The sequence below is a fragment of the Amphiura filiformis genome, unplaced genomic scaffold (genome assembly GCF_039555335.1).
Source record: "Amphiura filiformis unplaced genomic scaffold, Afil_fr2py scaffold_88, whole genome shotgun sequence".
Taxonomy (NCBI): domain Eukaryota; kingdom Metazoa; phylum Echinodermata; class Ophiuroidea; order Amphilepidida; family Amphiuridae; genus Amphiura; species Amphiura filiformis.
The window spans coordinates 138,757-154,993 of NW_027305552.1; the positions used below are offsets into that span (position 1 = coordinate 138,757).

At 36.2% G+C, this 16,237-nt stretch overlaps 1 protein-coding gene across 1 annotated transcript; it reads right to left on the reverse strand.

Moving 5' to 3' along the window:
* Positions 1-300: 300 nt before the first annotated feature.
* LOC140144856 (arrestin domain-containing protein 3-like) lies at positions 301-15,721 on the reverse strand. The gene is made up of 7 exons (XM_072166658.1): positions 15,507-15,721; positions 14,214-14,360; positions 11,469-11,710; positions 6,919-7,101; positions 3,165-3,365; positions 2,457-2,592; positions 301-1,109 (listed from the first exon to the last, which is right to left on the reverse strand). The coding sequence occupies exons 1-7, from the start codon at positions 15,625-15,627 to the stop codon at positions 910-912; spliced, it is 1,230 nt and encodes a 409-aa protein (XP_072022759.1). The 5' UTR covers positions 15,628-15,721; the 3' UTR covers positions 301-909.
* Positions 15,722-16,237: the final 516 nt, after the last annotated feature.

The following is a 16,237-nucleotide window of genomic DNA, read 5'->3' on the forward strand; positions in this document are numbered from 1 at the left end:
ATTGTATCACCACCACAGTCAGATCATCAGCAAGTTTTGCTACGACACTCTTCTCCGATCCGGGAGATCACCAAGGACGCGACACATACTAGTAAGCTCTTCGAGCGCTGTTTCAGAACCAGGCATGCTCATTGCGGACGCCACAGTATTTCATGGAGTGGCGCGAGAGGGAATTTGGTAGAAGGTAGAGCGCTAGTAAGGTCAGTGTTTCCACTGAACGATTTAGCCCACATCAAAGAAGGCGATGACTAAGCGAAAACCATCACTTGATTTCTTTACCAAGAATGGGGGATTTTATCTTATTGTAACTCTCTTATACCAAATGTTTTGGTGGCATAGAGACAAATAAAACTTGTAAAACTTGTAAACCAAATATCAGGCATGAGAATGTTCAGTTTTTTAACTGAATTCAGTTTTTTAGGCAAAATTTCCGCAACTTTATTTAATTTCAGCCTGTTTTTGGTACTTTTGCCCAATTTCACGCGCATTTTCAGTTTTTTCGGAAAGTGAAGTCTCGGCCTGAAATATGGAGGTATCCAAAAATATGCTAATTAGAAGGTTCAACGAATCAAAATACGATCCTGGTATTTATTCTCACACAATGACATCCAATTTTTAGCGTTAGTCCACACATAATCACCCCCATTTTCCCAAAGCCGCCACTGAATGGCCCACTTTTTTTGATAAAAATCGCCACATTTAGACCCCTAGTGTCGTAGGCCTACTCCAGTAAGCACAGGCACGTCACTTTCATCATGTTCATATTCGAGTGCCTCCGCCTCCCGAACGTATATATAAAGTTCTTGAATGTCGCTCTGCACGCTGTACGCATTGCGTAAAGCACTTCTCAGGTTGCAATTATAGGGACGGTTAAAGTACGGTTTGGAAAACACCGCGATAATGAATAATCTACAAGTTAAACAGGATCTGGTCCGGACGACATGTACATGGAGGCTCATTATCTGGATCCGGAAGGGAAAAGTTGTACATTGGGTACTTGGGTGCAAACATTAGTTTTCCAAAAGTATAGCCATATTTATTAGGTATTGATTGCGGTCCTTCGCATGAAGATTCATATCTTGCAACTAGTTGAAGTTGTCTTGCTGTAGCTGTAAATAAAAAAGAAAACGAGCGAGTTAGAAAGACAGACAGACAGACAGACAGACAGACAGACAGACAGACAGACAGAGATTATAATTATTTTAATTAGATTTTTACATACCCGTTTCAATTTTGGAATGTAATACTTTTGGCTAATTTTGATTTAGCTTTACGGAACGTCCTTTATGTCACATGTCTTTCGTTATTTAATCTAAAGTCTGCACAAAAAGTAACTCAACTGTTATAAATATGCCTATAGATTCAGAACTAATAATTGTTTTCACAATATTTCAACATAACGAGAAGGATGATTTATTTACACGCATTTTGATACCCCATTCGTCAAATGTCGTTCAATATTAACAACACAGTAGTGCTTTTACAGAAAAATACCCGAATTTAAAAGTGGCCGTTTACAGCGATCAATGGTTATAATGCCAGCACTGTAAACACGTAAAGCCCGCCATTGTCTTCGCGCTTACTTCAAATCAATACAAATAACTGCAACTTTTAAATTGGGGTATTTTTCTTTCAAAACACTGATGTATTGTCAATATTGAACAAAATTGGAGAAATGGGGTATCAAAATGCGCGTAAATAAATCATCCTTCTTTTTATGTTGAAATATTGTGAAAACAATTATTAGTCCTGAATCTATAGGCGTATTTATAACAGCTGGGTTACTTTTTGTGCAGACTTTATTCATTCTATTTTAGTAATATGTGGTGTGATCAAGCAAATTCAGTCTGAAGTCGGCCATATTAAATTTTCAGCTTTTTACATGATTGTATAAAGCATTTGCAAAGCGACATTTTGCAGAAAACCCCATTGAAATTGAACATTTAATATATTGTTCCAAATATATGAACAGTTGAAGTGTTTCCAAAACCCTAGGCAACAAAACAAAATAGATGCGCTGTGGCTCAAGAGCCACAAATGTAGGTGGTTTACAAATTACGGCGAGCGAAGCGAGCCGAATATTTGTGAACAGTCAGGGGATCGAGTCCTATGCCCACCTCCCCCCTCTTTTTTTTTTTTTTTTTTTTTTTGAAAAACTTCGGATGCCACTGTCTTGGGTTCGAGGCTCGGCAGGACCAAGTGACTTTTCGCCTGTGATAATATTATATTGCACTCGATACAAAAATATTGCACTCGTCGCCGACTCATGCAATATTCTACTATCTCGTACAATATAATTTTGTTTCACACTAAAAGTCATTCAATATTATATAAATACATTATGACATTATAATACCTAGTGTATAAACTAACCAGTTCGGTTTTGTAACTTAAAGTAACTTCTCTGAAAAGTTTCCATTCTTTTGTGATATTGACTGTGGAAAGAAGACTCATACCTGAGGGTTGTTGCGTGATTACTTCACCATTCCGCGGTGACCATACGGCATTGGAGCTGCTGCGTGGTACAGTTCCTATAGTGATCGGCAAATAGATGTAAGTATCTAATGGCGTCCGCCCAATATCTGCATCAAACTGTTATAAAAATAGAACGTACCATAGATAGTTTATAAATTCAGCCGAATCTCTGCGAGGCATAGTTACAAATTTTCATTGGAAAAAATGTTTGTTGTCTTTGGGTATTGAGGGTGTTGTAATACTGTCATTAGTTTGGGTCACATCCATTAAGATCCAATAATATTAACACAGAAAAGGGTCAATGAACTGAGAACTTGGCCATAGTGATGCCATACAGCAGGACCAATGAGATATCTTGTTACATATTAACCAGGGTGCAAATGTCTCTGCTACATCCATGCACTTTCGTGACTATTAAACCAAGCAACTATTTGACAACCTAGTGTACAAGAGACATCATTTAACTCATATCAATATCTTTCTCAGACATATAAAATTCATGCTTCAAGCAAGTTTTACAAACAGAGGATATGCTTAGAACTGGTACTGGGTGTTTTGATCAGTGTGGGCCAATATGTTCCTGCGGAACAAAAAACAAAATCACCTATTAAACAAGCTGAACAAGTACAATGAATGGGGGATTTATTTCGGTAAAATAATTATATTGCAACAACGGTGCCATTACTTACCTTAACATGATATTGGATATCAATGAGTCCACACGCTATGAGGCCAGAAGGTGGGCATGATGGGATCAGGAGAGGCTTCCGAGAAAATGAAACTTTGGAATACTCATCACAGCCTTCACATTTGACTTTAGAAATAACCCTTACTTGGGATCGTGTGTGTGGTCGACCACTAACCTCACGTCTAGCCAAGCAGATCACTGTCTGCAGTCAGATAAGAGCACATAAAAATAGAACATTTAGTTTTGTTACCTGAAGAGATTTAATCATGTCTCACCTCCTTTTTCAACCAAATCGACGGTAATAACTCTTGCAGTGAGGGATCAACATTTAACAACAAATTGCCTCAGGCAAAACTCACTTCCTGGGAACCAAATCCCACACAAGGTCATTTTTATGTAACTCATTGACCCATTTGTGTTATATATTGCCTCTAGCTATAATGACATCATTGTTATCTGGTCAACGCATTGACAGATACGATCCTCAGGAGGGAATTCAATGTTTGATCAATTCTCTCCAGGTCGTGAAACGTAATGGAACATTTAGTTTGTTTGTTTGCTTGCTTGTTCAAACGATCGCTCCGTGTGGAGACACACCTAGATCCTGATGGGACTAGGTTCAAACAAAATGCTCAAGCCAGCCTAACAGCTTTCAAAAGAAATAAATACATAATATTGCTGGCAAACTGAAAACAATAAGTACAAAACTATACGTCACTATGGAAAACACGCAAAACGCAATACCCTAACCTAACGTTAACCTTACGCAAATCGATCGCCGTGTAATCCCTATGGCGTTACTTTTCGCCGGCTTCATTCCATAGTGGCGTATAGGTCCGATACGTCACTATGACATGTACCGAGGTGTATGCCACTATGACATACAATGTTGTTCATTTTTGCCGATATTTCTTAATTGTGATACGATCAAGCAAAATCAGTCGGAACTCGGAAATATTGATTTTGAGATAGCCAGGCAAAGAAAATATTTCCTTTTGTTTCCTGTTGTTTTGGAAACTCTTTAATTGCTCATATTTATTTATATTTATTTATTTATTTATTTGAACAGACGCTTTTGAATCAGCGGCACACGCCTAAATTGGCGGTGCGTTCATATAAAAGACAAAAATACATTTCAAACAACAACAACAATAACTCATAGTAATCAATATAAATATTAAATAATGTACAATGTATAAAAGATACACAACCCACTCACCCCTACCCCCACGCTCTCATCCCTCTGACCCTTACTCACCCCCATACATATCACACATAATATACCCTCACACACATGTACACAAGATCAAACTTAACAACATTTTACTCAAGTTAGACTATCTTTTGAATAAAGTGCTCAATCCCAAAAGGGAGAGCGTATAAAAATTCAAAGAACAGACCTTCCAGAATAGGTAGTCGTTACTCTGAGTTTCATGCCTAAAAGGCAATCGTCAGACGACACGATCAAACAAGATCAAACTTATGTATATAGGTTTATATTACAATAATTACAATCAAAATTATTTACAATCATATGTACAAAGGTAAATCAAATCAAATCAAATCACGCACACCCCCCCCCACGCTCTCATCCCTCTCACCTTTACTCTCCCACACCCATATCACACATACATACCCTCACACATATGTTTAGAACTGGTTGTTCAATTTCAGTGGGGTTTTCTGCAAAATGCAGCTTTAAAAAGGCTTATTATTATCCTATGAGAAACCGAAAATTTTATATTATTGAGTTCCGACTGATTTTGCTTGATCACACCACAATTATAAAATGTGTATAAAAAGAGGCGTATAGTCGATACGCCACTATGGAAAACACAAAATTTCACTTTGTAACTATACGCCACATTTAATTAATTAATTACTAATTAATTAGCTAATTTTGACAGATGAGACTTAGAAAAAAATGAAAGAGAACATCATTAAAAACATATGTGCCAATTTTCAAAAAACTGACCAAAAATCATTATACGCCACTATGGATCTCCCGTAATTTTTTTATTCTAAAGAAGCCATATTTCGATGCTTGCGCTTGAATGTATTGAATATATGTGTTGAAAGGATATGATAGTCGTTAGCTTGCGTAAGAACCGTGCGTATTGAGCTCAAAAACTGACAAAAATTCTGATTTTATATGAAGCAGATGACCTCATGGCGAATACCATGCTCACTGACTAGTACAGAAGTCAGCACCAAGCTATTGTCAATAGCCTTAGTCGGATGTCCCTCGGCCCATTATGCGTCTCAAAACTATTAAACAGGTCGGAACAAAATGACCATGCGTGGCTGTGGATTCAACCTACCATGGCGATTTCTGCCATGAAGATATCGGGGCGATGACACTGGGCCCCACTCCCCACCCAACCTACCTACTATTTGGAATAAAATTGCTGAATTTGTTAGGATTTATTCTCTCTGAGAACACCTTTGACACCGGTACCACGCACGGGCCCACCTGGACGTGGGTTGCTAATCTTTGAGTTGCGAGTCTCAATAAAATCAAATATTGAAAGTCCAAAGATTTAAACTCGAATATTGAAACTCGAATATTGAAACTCGAATATTAAAACTCGAAAATTCAAACTTGAAACTCAAAGACATAGGCCCTAATTATGGAAAGGTTTGTTTACAAAAACGATACTCTTATAAACCATCTATGCATAGTTTCCACCTTGGTACACCTGAGCAAACATTTTCATCCAAGAGCTAACAAGCAAGCAGTGAATTATCTCTATAAAGTCTTTGATTACACTATGCATAGCATCGTAAGAGCTGTGTGAGCTTCTAGCTGGAAAACAAGCCTCTGTATTTTTTTTGTCGAAACTTCCAAGTGTTCCCTTCATCCAATCAGAACCTTTTATACAGGGTGTCCCCAAAAAAGAGGCCCCTCATTGCGCCCTGTTTTTCTCCTATTTCAGAAAAGTTGATCAGTATAATTATGTTGGTTTGTAAAGAAGCCTTTACCCGTTAGCTTTAATAAACCGAAACAATTATTTCAAACGGCTCATAACTTTTGAAGATATGCCCTTTTAAAGAAATGTACCCGTTTTTCACTCTGTCCACGGAGGAGGTTTGGCTACTTCAAAAATTAAAAAGTGCATATACCATGCATGAATATAAAACATTCCTCGATGATAATATACATATTTGCATAATTAATTATCATTTATGCAAATTAGCTCATTAATTATGCAAATTAGAGGGCGGCTTCACTATATAATACATCAGAACATTCTAGAAACACTTTGACCAAGTTTCAGGGCAAAAGTATGCAAAATAAATGTACCCTGAACAATTATGCATTGATTTTTAGCAAAATATTGGCAAACATTACATATTAATGAGCCTTTCCAGTGCTTTTAGCTCATTAACTAGATTGATTATTGACAAAAACAATAGGATAAAAAGAAAATATAAATTGATGTATTATGGAAACCGTTAACCGTATGTCCGAGTTGCTCCAAACAAAAGGCATATTGATCAGTGTACTTTACCCTACATACTTAATTAATCTGTCTATAACATGCTCAAAGCATTTCCTAATTTCTAGAAAATGCATCCAATACCACCTTAAAATGCAAATCTTGTTCAAAAAGTTACTATTTTCGCTTGTTTTGTCACACGGTTGTAGATTCAATGAACTATGACTTTCCTAAAGAGCGTTTACAAATATTATCAGCATCACCCCGGATCGGATAAAACCGGCGCCGGGCGCAGTTGCCCTCACATGTACTCACCTGTACTAACTTGGCTGTAACATCTATAACCTCTCGACTACTTTGATTCTGTATAACTCCGGAAACCCAGATAAATTCTCCAGGCACATAGCAACTCTTATTTGTTTGAGCCGATACTTTGATAGGGCCGGTTACACAGCACATACAACACACGGATTTCTCATCTTCTCCGATTGACGGTATCTGTGATTAAATACAACGTATCAAAAAAAAAAAAATAATTCACTCATGGTGTGCAATATTAGATTATACTTAAAAGTCAGAGTGGTGTGTTCTTTATAATAGATTGGTGTGGAGATTGATTTGTCTCCGTGATTTATAATGTTTTTAACTTGTGAAAACAGTGAAGTGGTGTTACTCTTCTTAGTTGTAAATAATTGTATTCAGTGTGAAGTACCTAGTATTAAACATAGTTTAAGTTTGACAACCGTGCCGAAATTTGTATGATAAGCTTTGCTAGCTTAGCTTAGCTTAGCTTAGCTTAGCTTAGCTTAGCTTAGCTTAGCTTAGCTACTGAATTTTCTCCTCCCGCCTCTAAACGACGACCCACCACTTAAATTCAAGTGCATGCTGCGGATCGAAACGACGACCCACCGCCCAATTCAAGTGCGTGCTGGGATCGAAACGACGACCCACCACACAATTCAAGTGCGTGCTGGGATCGAAACGACGACCCACCACACAATTCAAGTGCATGCTGGGATTGAGACCGCCATCTTTCAATATATTACTATCACGCCTACTTGCTTATTTTTAGCTTTTTAATACAACTATATGCAATATTTTTAGTAACCCTTTGCTGAAACTTTGCTATAACTGATCATAATACGCTGTCAGGTCAGTTACCAATTTAATGGCGAAAGATGAATAGCTTGTCAATGAATCAAATCGGCTTAGGGGTGGTGCAATAATTATGTGTACCCCCGGGGTGGTGAATTATAGGGGGGGGGGACAAGCATTTTTTGGCAGGTCAAAAGGGGGATCAAGCGATTTTGGCAGGTCGAAAGGGGGGCAAGCAATTTTGCCACAGATATTTTTGGTACCATTTTATATTAGCCTACGCCCTAAAAAGGCGTAGGAAAACGTTAGAAACACGTTCAAATATGCATAATTTCCTGCTCGCTGCGCTCGCATTATATGATATGACAATTTAAGGTTTTAAATTCGGGTTCCCCAAAATCTTGCATGTGTAAGGGGGGCAAAGATTTTTGGCACGTCAAAGGGGGGGCCAAAGGTTTTTGGCACGTCGAAAGGGGGGCAAAGATTTTTGGCACGGCCAAAGGGGGGGCAAGCGATTTTTGGCAGACCATTTTGAGAATTCACCACCCCGGGGGTACACATAATTATTGCACCACCCCTTAAGGAACAATGCATTACGTAATCTATTGTTCCTGCAGATGGACCAATAACATCATCAATGCTTTGAGAAAGCCACAAGGTTTCTGGCGAAACTGTCAGCAGAAAAAGTTTTTCACTTGGTCTTGTAAAAAACTCAAATAGATAAATATTAAATAATCAGTATGTCCTTTAATTCAATTTATTTTTGTCGAAAAGGTGTTTTTATTATTATTATTATTATTATTATTATTATTATTATTATTATTATTATTATTATTATTATTTTGTCATGTTATTTCTTTCTTTTTTTCATAACTTTTTATAACACAAGAATCCCAGCAAACACAAAAACGTTTTAAAAACGGTTTAAATAAGTTATATTTTGGCTTTTGGTGTAGGTAAAAACGTTTTAATAACATTAAAATGTCGGGTTATATAAAGGTCATGATAACGATTTAAAACGTTTTGTATGAAAACACACTACAACAATATTTTCAAATGTTTTCAAAAAATGTTATAGTAAACTATTTTTGCAAACATTTTTGCCAAATATTGTGTCAATACTTAAATAACATTATGTTAAAATGTTTGAACCCAGCAAACACAGAAATGTTCTTAAAATGTTTTTTCAAAACCTTTTAATAACATTTAAATGTCGGGTTATATAAAGGTCACGAAAACGTTTTTAAAACGTTATTGAAAATATTTTGGGCAAACATTTTTCGCAAAATATTTTTTCAACCCCAAAATAACATTCTGTTTAGAATGTTTTGTGTCAAGTTTTCAAGAATCTTTTTGGAATGTTATTAAAACGTTTTTATACCCTTTATATAACCCGACATTTAAACGTTTTATGTAAAACATTTTTGTTTAATGAGCAGTAGATTATCAAAAAATGTTTTTAAGGGTTATGAAAACGTTTTATACTCTTAATATACCCTTTATATAACCCGACATTTAAACGTTTTCTGACAACTTTTTATAACCTTTTGCGAATGATGTCGAAAACGTTTTGTGTTTGCTGGGAAGCATACAAAACAAATTTCTAAGACGCAAATTCATCTACACAATTTAAAGACACTAGCAACGATTTGAAAAAATGTTTTCACACGAAACATATTCAGTGGCAATTATACATAATAACATATTATATACAAATAATATAAAGTCTGCATAAAAAGTAACTCAGCTGTTATAAATACGCCTATAGATTCAGAACTAATAATTGATTTCACAATATTTCAACATAGCGAGAAGGATGATTTATTTACACGCATTTTATACCCCATTCGTCAAATGTCGTTCAATATTAACAACACAGTAGTGCTTTTACAGAAAAAATACCCGAATTTAAAAGTTGCAGTTTACAGCGATCAATGTTATAATGCCAGCACTGTAAACAAGTAAAGCCCGCCATTATCTTCGCGCTTACTTCAAATCAATACAAATAACTGCAACTTTTAAATTGGGGTGCTGTATTGTCAATATTGAACAAAATTGGACAAATGGGGTATCAAAATGCGCGTAAATAAATCATCCTTCTTTTTATGTTGAAATATTGTGAAAACAATTATTAGTTCTGAATCTATAGGCGTATTTATAACAGCTTGAGTTACTTTTTGTGCAGACTTTAATTTATAAAATTTTAGATGTTTGGTGGAATCGTTGCTAAGAGCCTTTAACACAATACTGTCATCTTGTCACAAACATGATTTTTCCTCTATTTCCTTTGATAATAAGATTTTAAGAGATAATGAGATAAGGTAAGCAACGCCTAGCTCCGGTCTTTAACATAAGATCCGGTCTTTAGCAACGCCTAGCTCCGGTCTTTAACATAAGATCCGGTCTTTAGCAACGCCTAGCTCCGGTCTTCAACATAAGATCCGGTCTTTAGCAACGCCTAGCTCCGGTCTTTAACATAAGCCTACAGACAAGATAGAACATTAGGTGCATAGGTATACATACATGCGTTCACATAGAAGTATACTGTATACGGTATTCGCTGTACGATATACGCTCATTCGATCAGGCTGAGTTCACATAATATAGTCCTATGTGAACTCAGCCTGATCGAATGAGCGTATATCGTATAGCGAATACCGTGTACCGTATACTTCTATGTGACCGCACCCTAAAGCAGTCAAGTTAGCTTAATTGATATAAGAACTAAGCTGTTAGACTCCGGTGCATTGGTGTTCGGAGATTCGAGACCCAGCCAGCGCCGTTTGTTCTCGTGAAATAGGCTTGATTGAGCCAACTTGAAATGTCCCTATAGGAAAGGAACTAACTGCTAATATTCAGATTGTGTTGGTTACCTGTACGAGAACTCGGGGAGTTGATCCTGGTTGCGATGGTTTACAAGGACGTTTAGCTTATTTGCATAAAAACTAAAGAAGATATGCCCACAAGAGATTGTTATGATGAACAACCTGTCCTTTAAGATTAATAAAACAGGCAATGTTACCTTGTTTTTTTTGTTTGTTTGGACGCTATGACGTCAAAATGACGTCATCGTCAAGTGTCCCATATTACCTGCATGTGCAGGTAATATGGGACACTGTGTTATCTCTATGGTGAAAATCAAAAGTTCAGAAAATCACTCTTTTGTTCTAAAAACATTTTTGTTACATGATTTTGAATGTTAAATGCAAATTTCTACAAGAAAATTCAATTTTCTAAATAGTTTTGCTTTTCGCATTGACAATGCACACAATTTCATAAAATGTGACGTCATTGATTTTATATCAGGCCAAAAAAAACCATAATTTTTGGGCAATTTCACTCTTTTGGCATTGATTTCCAAGAGTTTGATACACAGACTCCAAAACTGCATTTCTAGAAGCACAATTGATGTCTCTAAACACTTAACAAATCAACTTAAAGTGTTTACCTTCTCTAAGCTACTTTTTGTTAAAATGAAAACAGGTGTCCCATATTACCTGCTGTCCCATATTACCTGCAGCTACCCTAGGCCTATAGGGTGTGCGCGTCTTAGTTGCAAGACCCTAATTGTTGGTTTTTATGGCGTATCTTGGGCCACAGTGATCAGTGAATTATTATAAAGTGTGCTGAGGCTAGTAAGTTTACGCCTGTGCGTAGTGGACTGCGTGTTTTATTCTAAAATATTTATATTTAGGCCCGCCTGGTTATCTGTATAGCCTACTGGGTTTATTCAAATCCGCATCGGCGCAGATTGGTTCTATCATTCTTACCTGGGAATCAGGTTTTGTGTTAAGATCAATACCAGCTCCAATGATGCAAAATAGAGTTTGAGTCTTGTAATGTGATTTAGCAGGCCTGTCGATCTTAGCAGTGACTTTATATCGGACCTGTCCGTAGAAGCCTTCAAATGGGTGTGGTAAAGGTTTAATGGGAATTCGAAAACTAAAAGGAAATAAATGTTCTCCGGCGTGTAATACAATCTTGGCTGCATTGCCGTCTGTTGCTGTTTCATCTGTAATAAGAAGTAATAATATTATGCTAAAAACTCGCAAAAATTTTTAACTAGAAATAAAAAAAAACCTGGAACTCGAAACTCGAAGAATAGCAACACATAATAATAATAATACTAATAATACTAATAATACTAATAATACTACTGCTAATAATAATAATAATAATAAGAATAAGAATAATAATAATAACAACAACAATAACAAAAACAATAACATCATCAATAACAACAACCATAACAACAACAACAACAATAATAATAATAATAAAATAACAATTAACGATTGTGTCATTGTCAATGATAAGAGACGCACCATTAGACTTCAAGGGGGGTTAGGAAGTTGGGGTCGGCATAATTATCATATTATTATAACAGGTCTAACACTAATTAAAACACGTATTGTGATGTCCCAAGCTCAAAGTCATTAAGTTCACGCTCTTTTTCTACAGATGGCTTCGAATTCTACAATTCGCTTTGTCCAATTGCCTGAAATCGATGGTAAATTTCTAACAAGCGTTTAAGCTTCGAATGTAGATACCCATTGTTGATCTTACTGTCCGTGATTTCTATTTATGAGCTCCTTTCTCCGACAATTTTCGATCGCGTGTGGAAATCCCAATATTTGTAACAGAATCGGGTTTTTTAACCAAAGAACCAGCTACAGTACTGAGTTTGGCAAAACCACAGATACTAAAATAAAGCATGTGTTCATGATACATTTGAAATGAGAGCCACAAGTGTCAGCATAATCCATGTAAATATGGACCATTGTAGGATATCGCGTTATTGTGGCAACGTTTTCAATGCTCTGGGCAGCAAGAACATTGCTGTGTGTGGGGGTGTGGGGGTGTGTCTGTACTTCCCAAAACTTGTTATGTATTTTGCATAGAAGGTCCGGTGTATAATCCTGGTGTCCAAAATGGTCGATTGTGTAAGTTGGCCAAAATTTGAATACACTTTCACTCCATAAAATGGCGAAGTTATTCCAAAAGTGAGCAACAGCCCATCATGCAGTTATTGTTAACTACATGTATGCACACAACACAGGGGCATTCACAATAGGCAATTGAACCCTACTGGTAGCGCTGTGTTGTAGACATAGGAGATGAACTAGTTAGCGTCATATATGAAAAAGTATAATAAAAGCTATGATTTTAGTACTTTCTCTATGTTTCTATTGCGTATTCTTTTCAAAATATCTGAATTTTCAACCCGGTACAAGCTTTAATAACGGTGGACCATACATTTGTATGAGAAAGACATATACCATCTATATCCAAACTCCCGTGTTATTCCAATGCACATTTTGCTTCACCTGGCCGCCCTGGCTTGGTTACATTTGCAAGAAGGGTGTAACGAAACCGTAATAGGTACAAATTTATTACTTTCTGTCAATCAAGTATGGTTTATTCTCTACATGTCAATTTTTAAATCATTAGCATAGTCCTTATAATAACGGTGGACCGCCTTGATGAGTAAATGACAGCAAACCAGCAAAAATACCCCAAAACTCAGTCAGTGGAGCTAGCTCCGCCCGTACATGTCAATAGCGTCATTATCAATTGGATTAGTCGACCGTAGCGGACAATTCGATCGCTCATTGGATTAATATTATCACGTGGTAATAAATTTGCGTTGGACAATAGATTACTATTTAATGGTTTAGTACTGCATATATCGGTTTAATCTTCACTAAGAGGGTTTATGGCTGGAAAGGTCACGGTGAATTTGCCGTGGACATAAGTGCACTATGCCAGTCCTACGTCTTGTATGACAACATATCTTGCATTGTACACGGATGGTGTAGAATTCATCTTACATTGTCCTTATACACGGATGGTGATCTTTTTGGAAAAAAATCCATATCTTCAATATGAAAGGTCAAAATTTTAAATTGATCGGCGGCTTTTCCTCCCAGCTACATACACTTTAAAAATATGTCATTAGATTTATAAACTTTACTTCGAGGACTGTTATATATCAAATTTTAATAATTTGTCATAAAATTTGTATTATATCGTGAATTTCAAAAAGTGAAAATTATTTGATATCAGAAAGAATGCAATTCGATATGTCTGATGTGCTCTCATGTCCCACAAAAAATACTGTCGAAACGCTCAAAACGCTCATTCCAGATCCCTTAAATAGTTAATTTTGCACAACGTGGTAATTTCTGCGGAGTTTAAATGGTTAATTTTGCACAACGTGGTCATTTCTGCTGAGTTCATCAGACCTTTTCCAAAGTCACTTCGTGCACATCATATCAGTGTTTCGTTTCGTAAATCTTCAGGAAATGTCCTGATTTCAGACAATTTTGCTTGGATCTTCCCTGTACAAAGTATAGGGAAATACACATTTTCAGGAAATGTTAGAACAGTTTCAGGATATAGAATTGCAGATTCATACGTGGTCATGGTAGTGGTAATGAAGTGAGAGTTGTTTATTTTCGCTTACAGGGAGCACTTTCGCGCAACGTCCTCGTCATTGGCGTTCCAATGCTTACCTTTGCCTAGAATGATAAGCTGTTCGTGAAAGTAAAATTCTTTGGATAGGTAGGTGACAGATCGGGTTCGCTCGCTTTCGTCCACGCCTGAGGTCTCCTTCTCCTTCCAATATGTCTTAGAATAACCTTTGAATTTGATACAAATTCCTGAATGAAATGGAAAACAATATTGTGTCATCAGTTTTTGTTTATTTCAAATAAAAGCTCAATCTTCTGCTGTGACTCACTAAAGCTTCCAGATTGCAGTTAAGGAAATACTTTAAAACGTAATAAAACCAGTGGCTACAGGGGGCATTTGCCCCTCCCCCATATTTTTCTTTTGGACCCCAGATTCCCACCCCCACACTTTTGCAACACTTCACAAATATATTCCGCTCTTGGGTTTTATTCAATGTAACACCTTGTCCAAAAAGTCACATATAGGGTCCACAACTTATAAGTTCCCCCCTAATAATTTTTTTAATAAGTCGAAAAATATTTTACGAAATGTAACAATGTAAACAGATATCCCCTGTGGATCAATTTATACCGTCACACATCATTGCGTTCAGTCACAATGGTTAATTATGTAAGAAAAGAGGCCGTTTTAAAAGTTGTACCTGACTCCATAGCAGTAAGGTTTTCTTGAATAAACACATGAATAGACTTGGCCTACCGTATTGTTTGAGAGTTGACTCCTATGGACTCAGATGCAACTTTTAACCCTGTTTAAAACGGTCTCTTTTTTACATGAACACAATGACGTGTGACGCTATAATTTGGTCCATATGTGTAAAACAAATAAGGCTACACATATTCATTTACAAGTTTTGCATTTCGTTAAATATTCGATTATATTAGATATTTCGATTTATTAAAAAAAAAGAAGTATTTAGGAGGAACTTATAAGTTGTGGACCCTATATCTGATATATGAGAACATTAATGATTTTATTACAGGACTGTGTGCGCTGCAAGTTGTCAACATATATAACGTTCGCTCATTGAACAATTGATCAGTATTATCGAGTGTGTGCTATATTTATAGACATGATAGTTTCTCAAGGTATTTTTCTGCCACAACTTAAAACACTTGAGCAATCACGATCGAATTCACCATCTTAAAAAATGTCCCAATATTGAATAAGAAATGAACGAGTAACTGTTGTTTCTTGAACATTACCAGAAACCGTATTTGTTTTTTGTTAACATGAATAAAACAGTACATCCTTATCTTAATTGTTAAATAGAAATCTGTAATGCTAAGTCCGGCGACTACTCAAACAGGTTAGCAATACATTAAGTAATTCCTTACCACGCACCGCGTCTTTAGGCTCTGATAAAAGTAGTCTTACATGTCCTGATACTAAGTCTCCTGCTCGATACAGAGGATCTTCATCATTAAAAACTACTTCAAAAACTTTAAGCTTCCCCATTATATCATCATGGTAATACCAGGTAAATGGGGCAGACCAATAGTATTTGATGTCAGCTCCGTACGTCCGGGTAATTTTGCGTTACGAAAACACTGTTTACTCTCTATAAGTTGTGACCATTGAGTATCTTTGTTGTGACGTGAGTTGTTGCAAGAAATCGATTTAGTCGTGTTCTTGTTAATCGATGATTCCTTTTTGCACGGAAGAAAATATTGACCCAATAATGGGCAACTACACATTTCAATTGTGGAAATGGTAACTTAGATATTTTGACCCAAGGTCTTAATCTATATTGAGTCACTAAAATATCGAAGTTGACACTAATGATACATTTGCGCATGCGTTTACTATGCAGCACTTTGTCTGTTCACCTGTCTTCTTATTTAGAGTAAGTAAAGTAAAATGAAACTTATTTAATTTGTGAATCAAATCATATTTTTTGAAGTCTCATATCGAACAAAAAACTTCACAGAACGAGAGGAAAGTCAAATTATAAGGAAACAAAAGAAAGAAGAAAGAAAAGAAAGAAAGCAAAATGAAAGAAAAATGAAAGAAAGAAAGAAAGAAAGAAAGAAAGAAAGAAAGAAAGAAAGATGAAACAAAAAAAAAG

Excerpts from the sequence above, each read along its gene's own strand:
- LOC140144856 (XM_072166658.1), bottom strand. The coding sequence starts at position 15,627 with ATGGGGAAGCTTAAAGTTTTTGAAGTAGTTTTTAATGATGAAGATCCT. Across the intron at positions 7,102-11,468 it reads ACACAAAACCTGATTCCCAG|ATACCGTCAATCGGAGAAGA; the intron begins GTAAGAATGATA and ends ATTTAATCACAG. Across the intron at positions 2,593-3,164 it reads ATATCCAATATCATGTTAAG|TTTGATGCAGATATTGGGCG; the intron begins GTAAGTAATGGC and ends TTTTTATAACAG.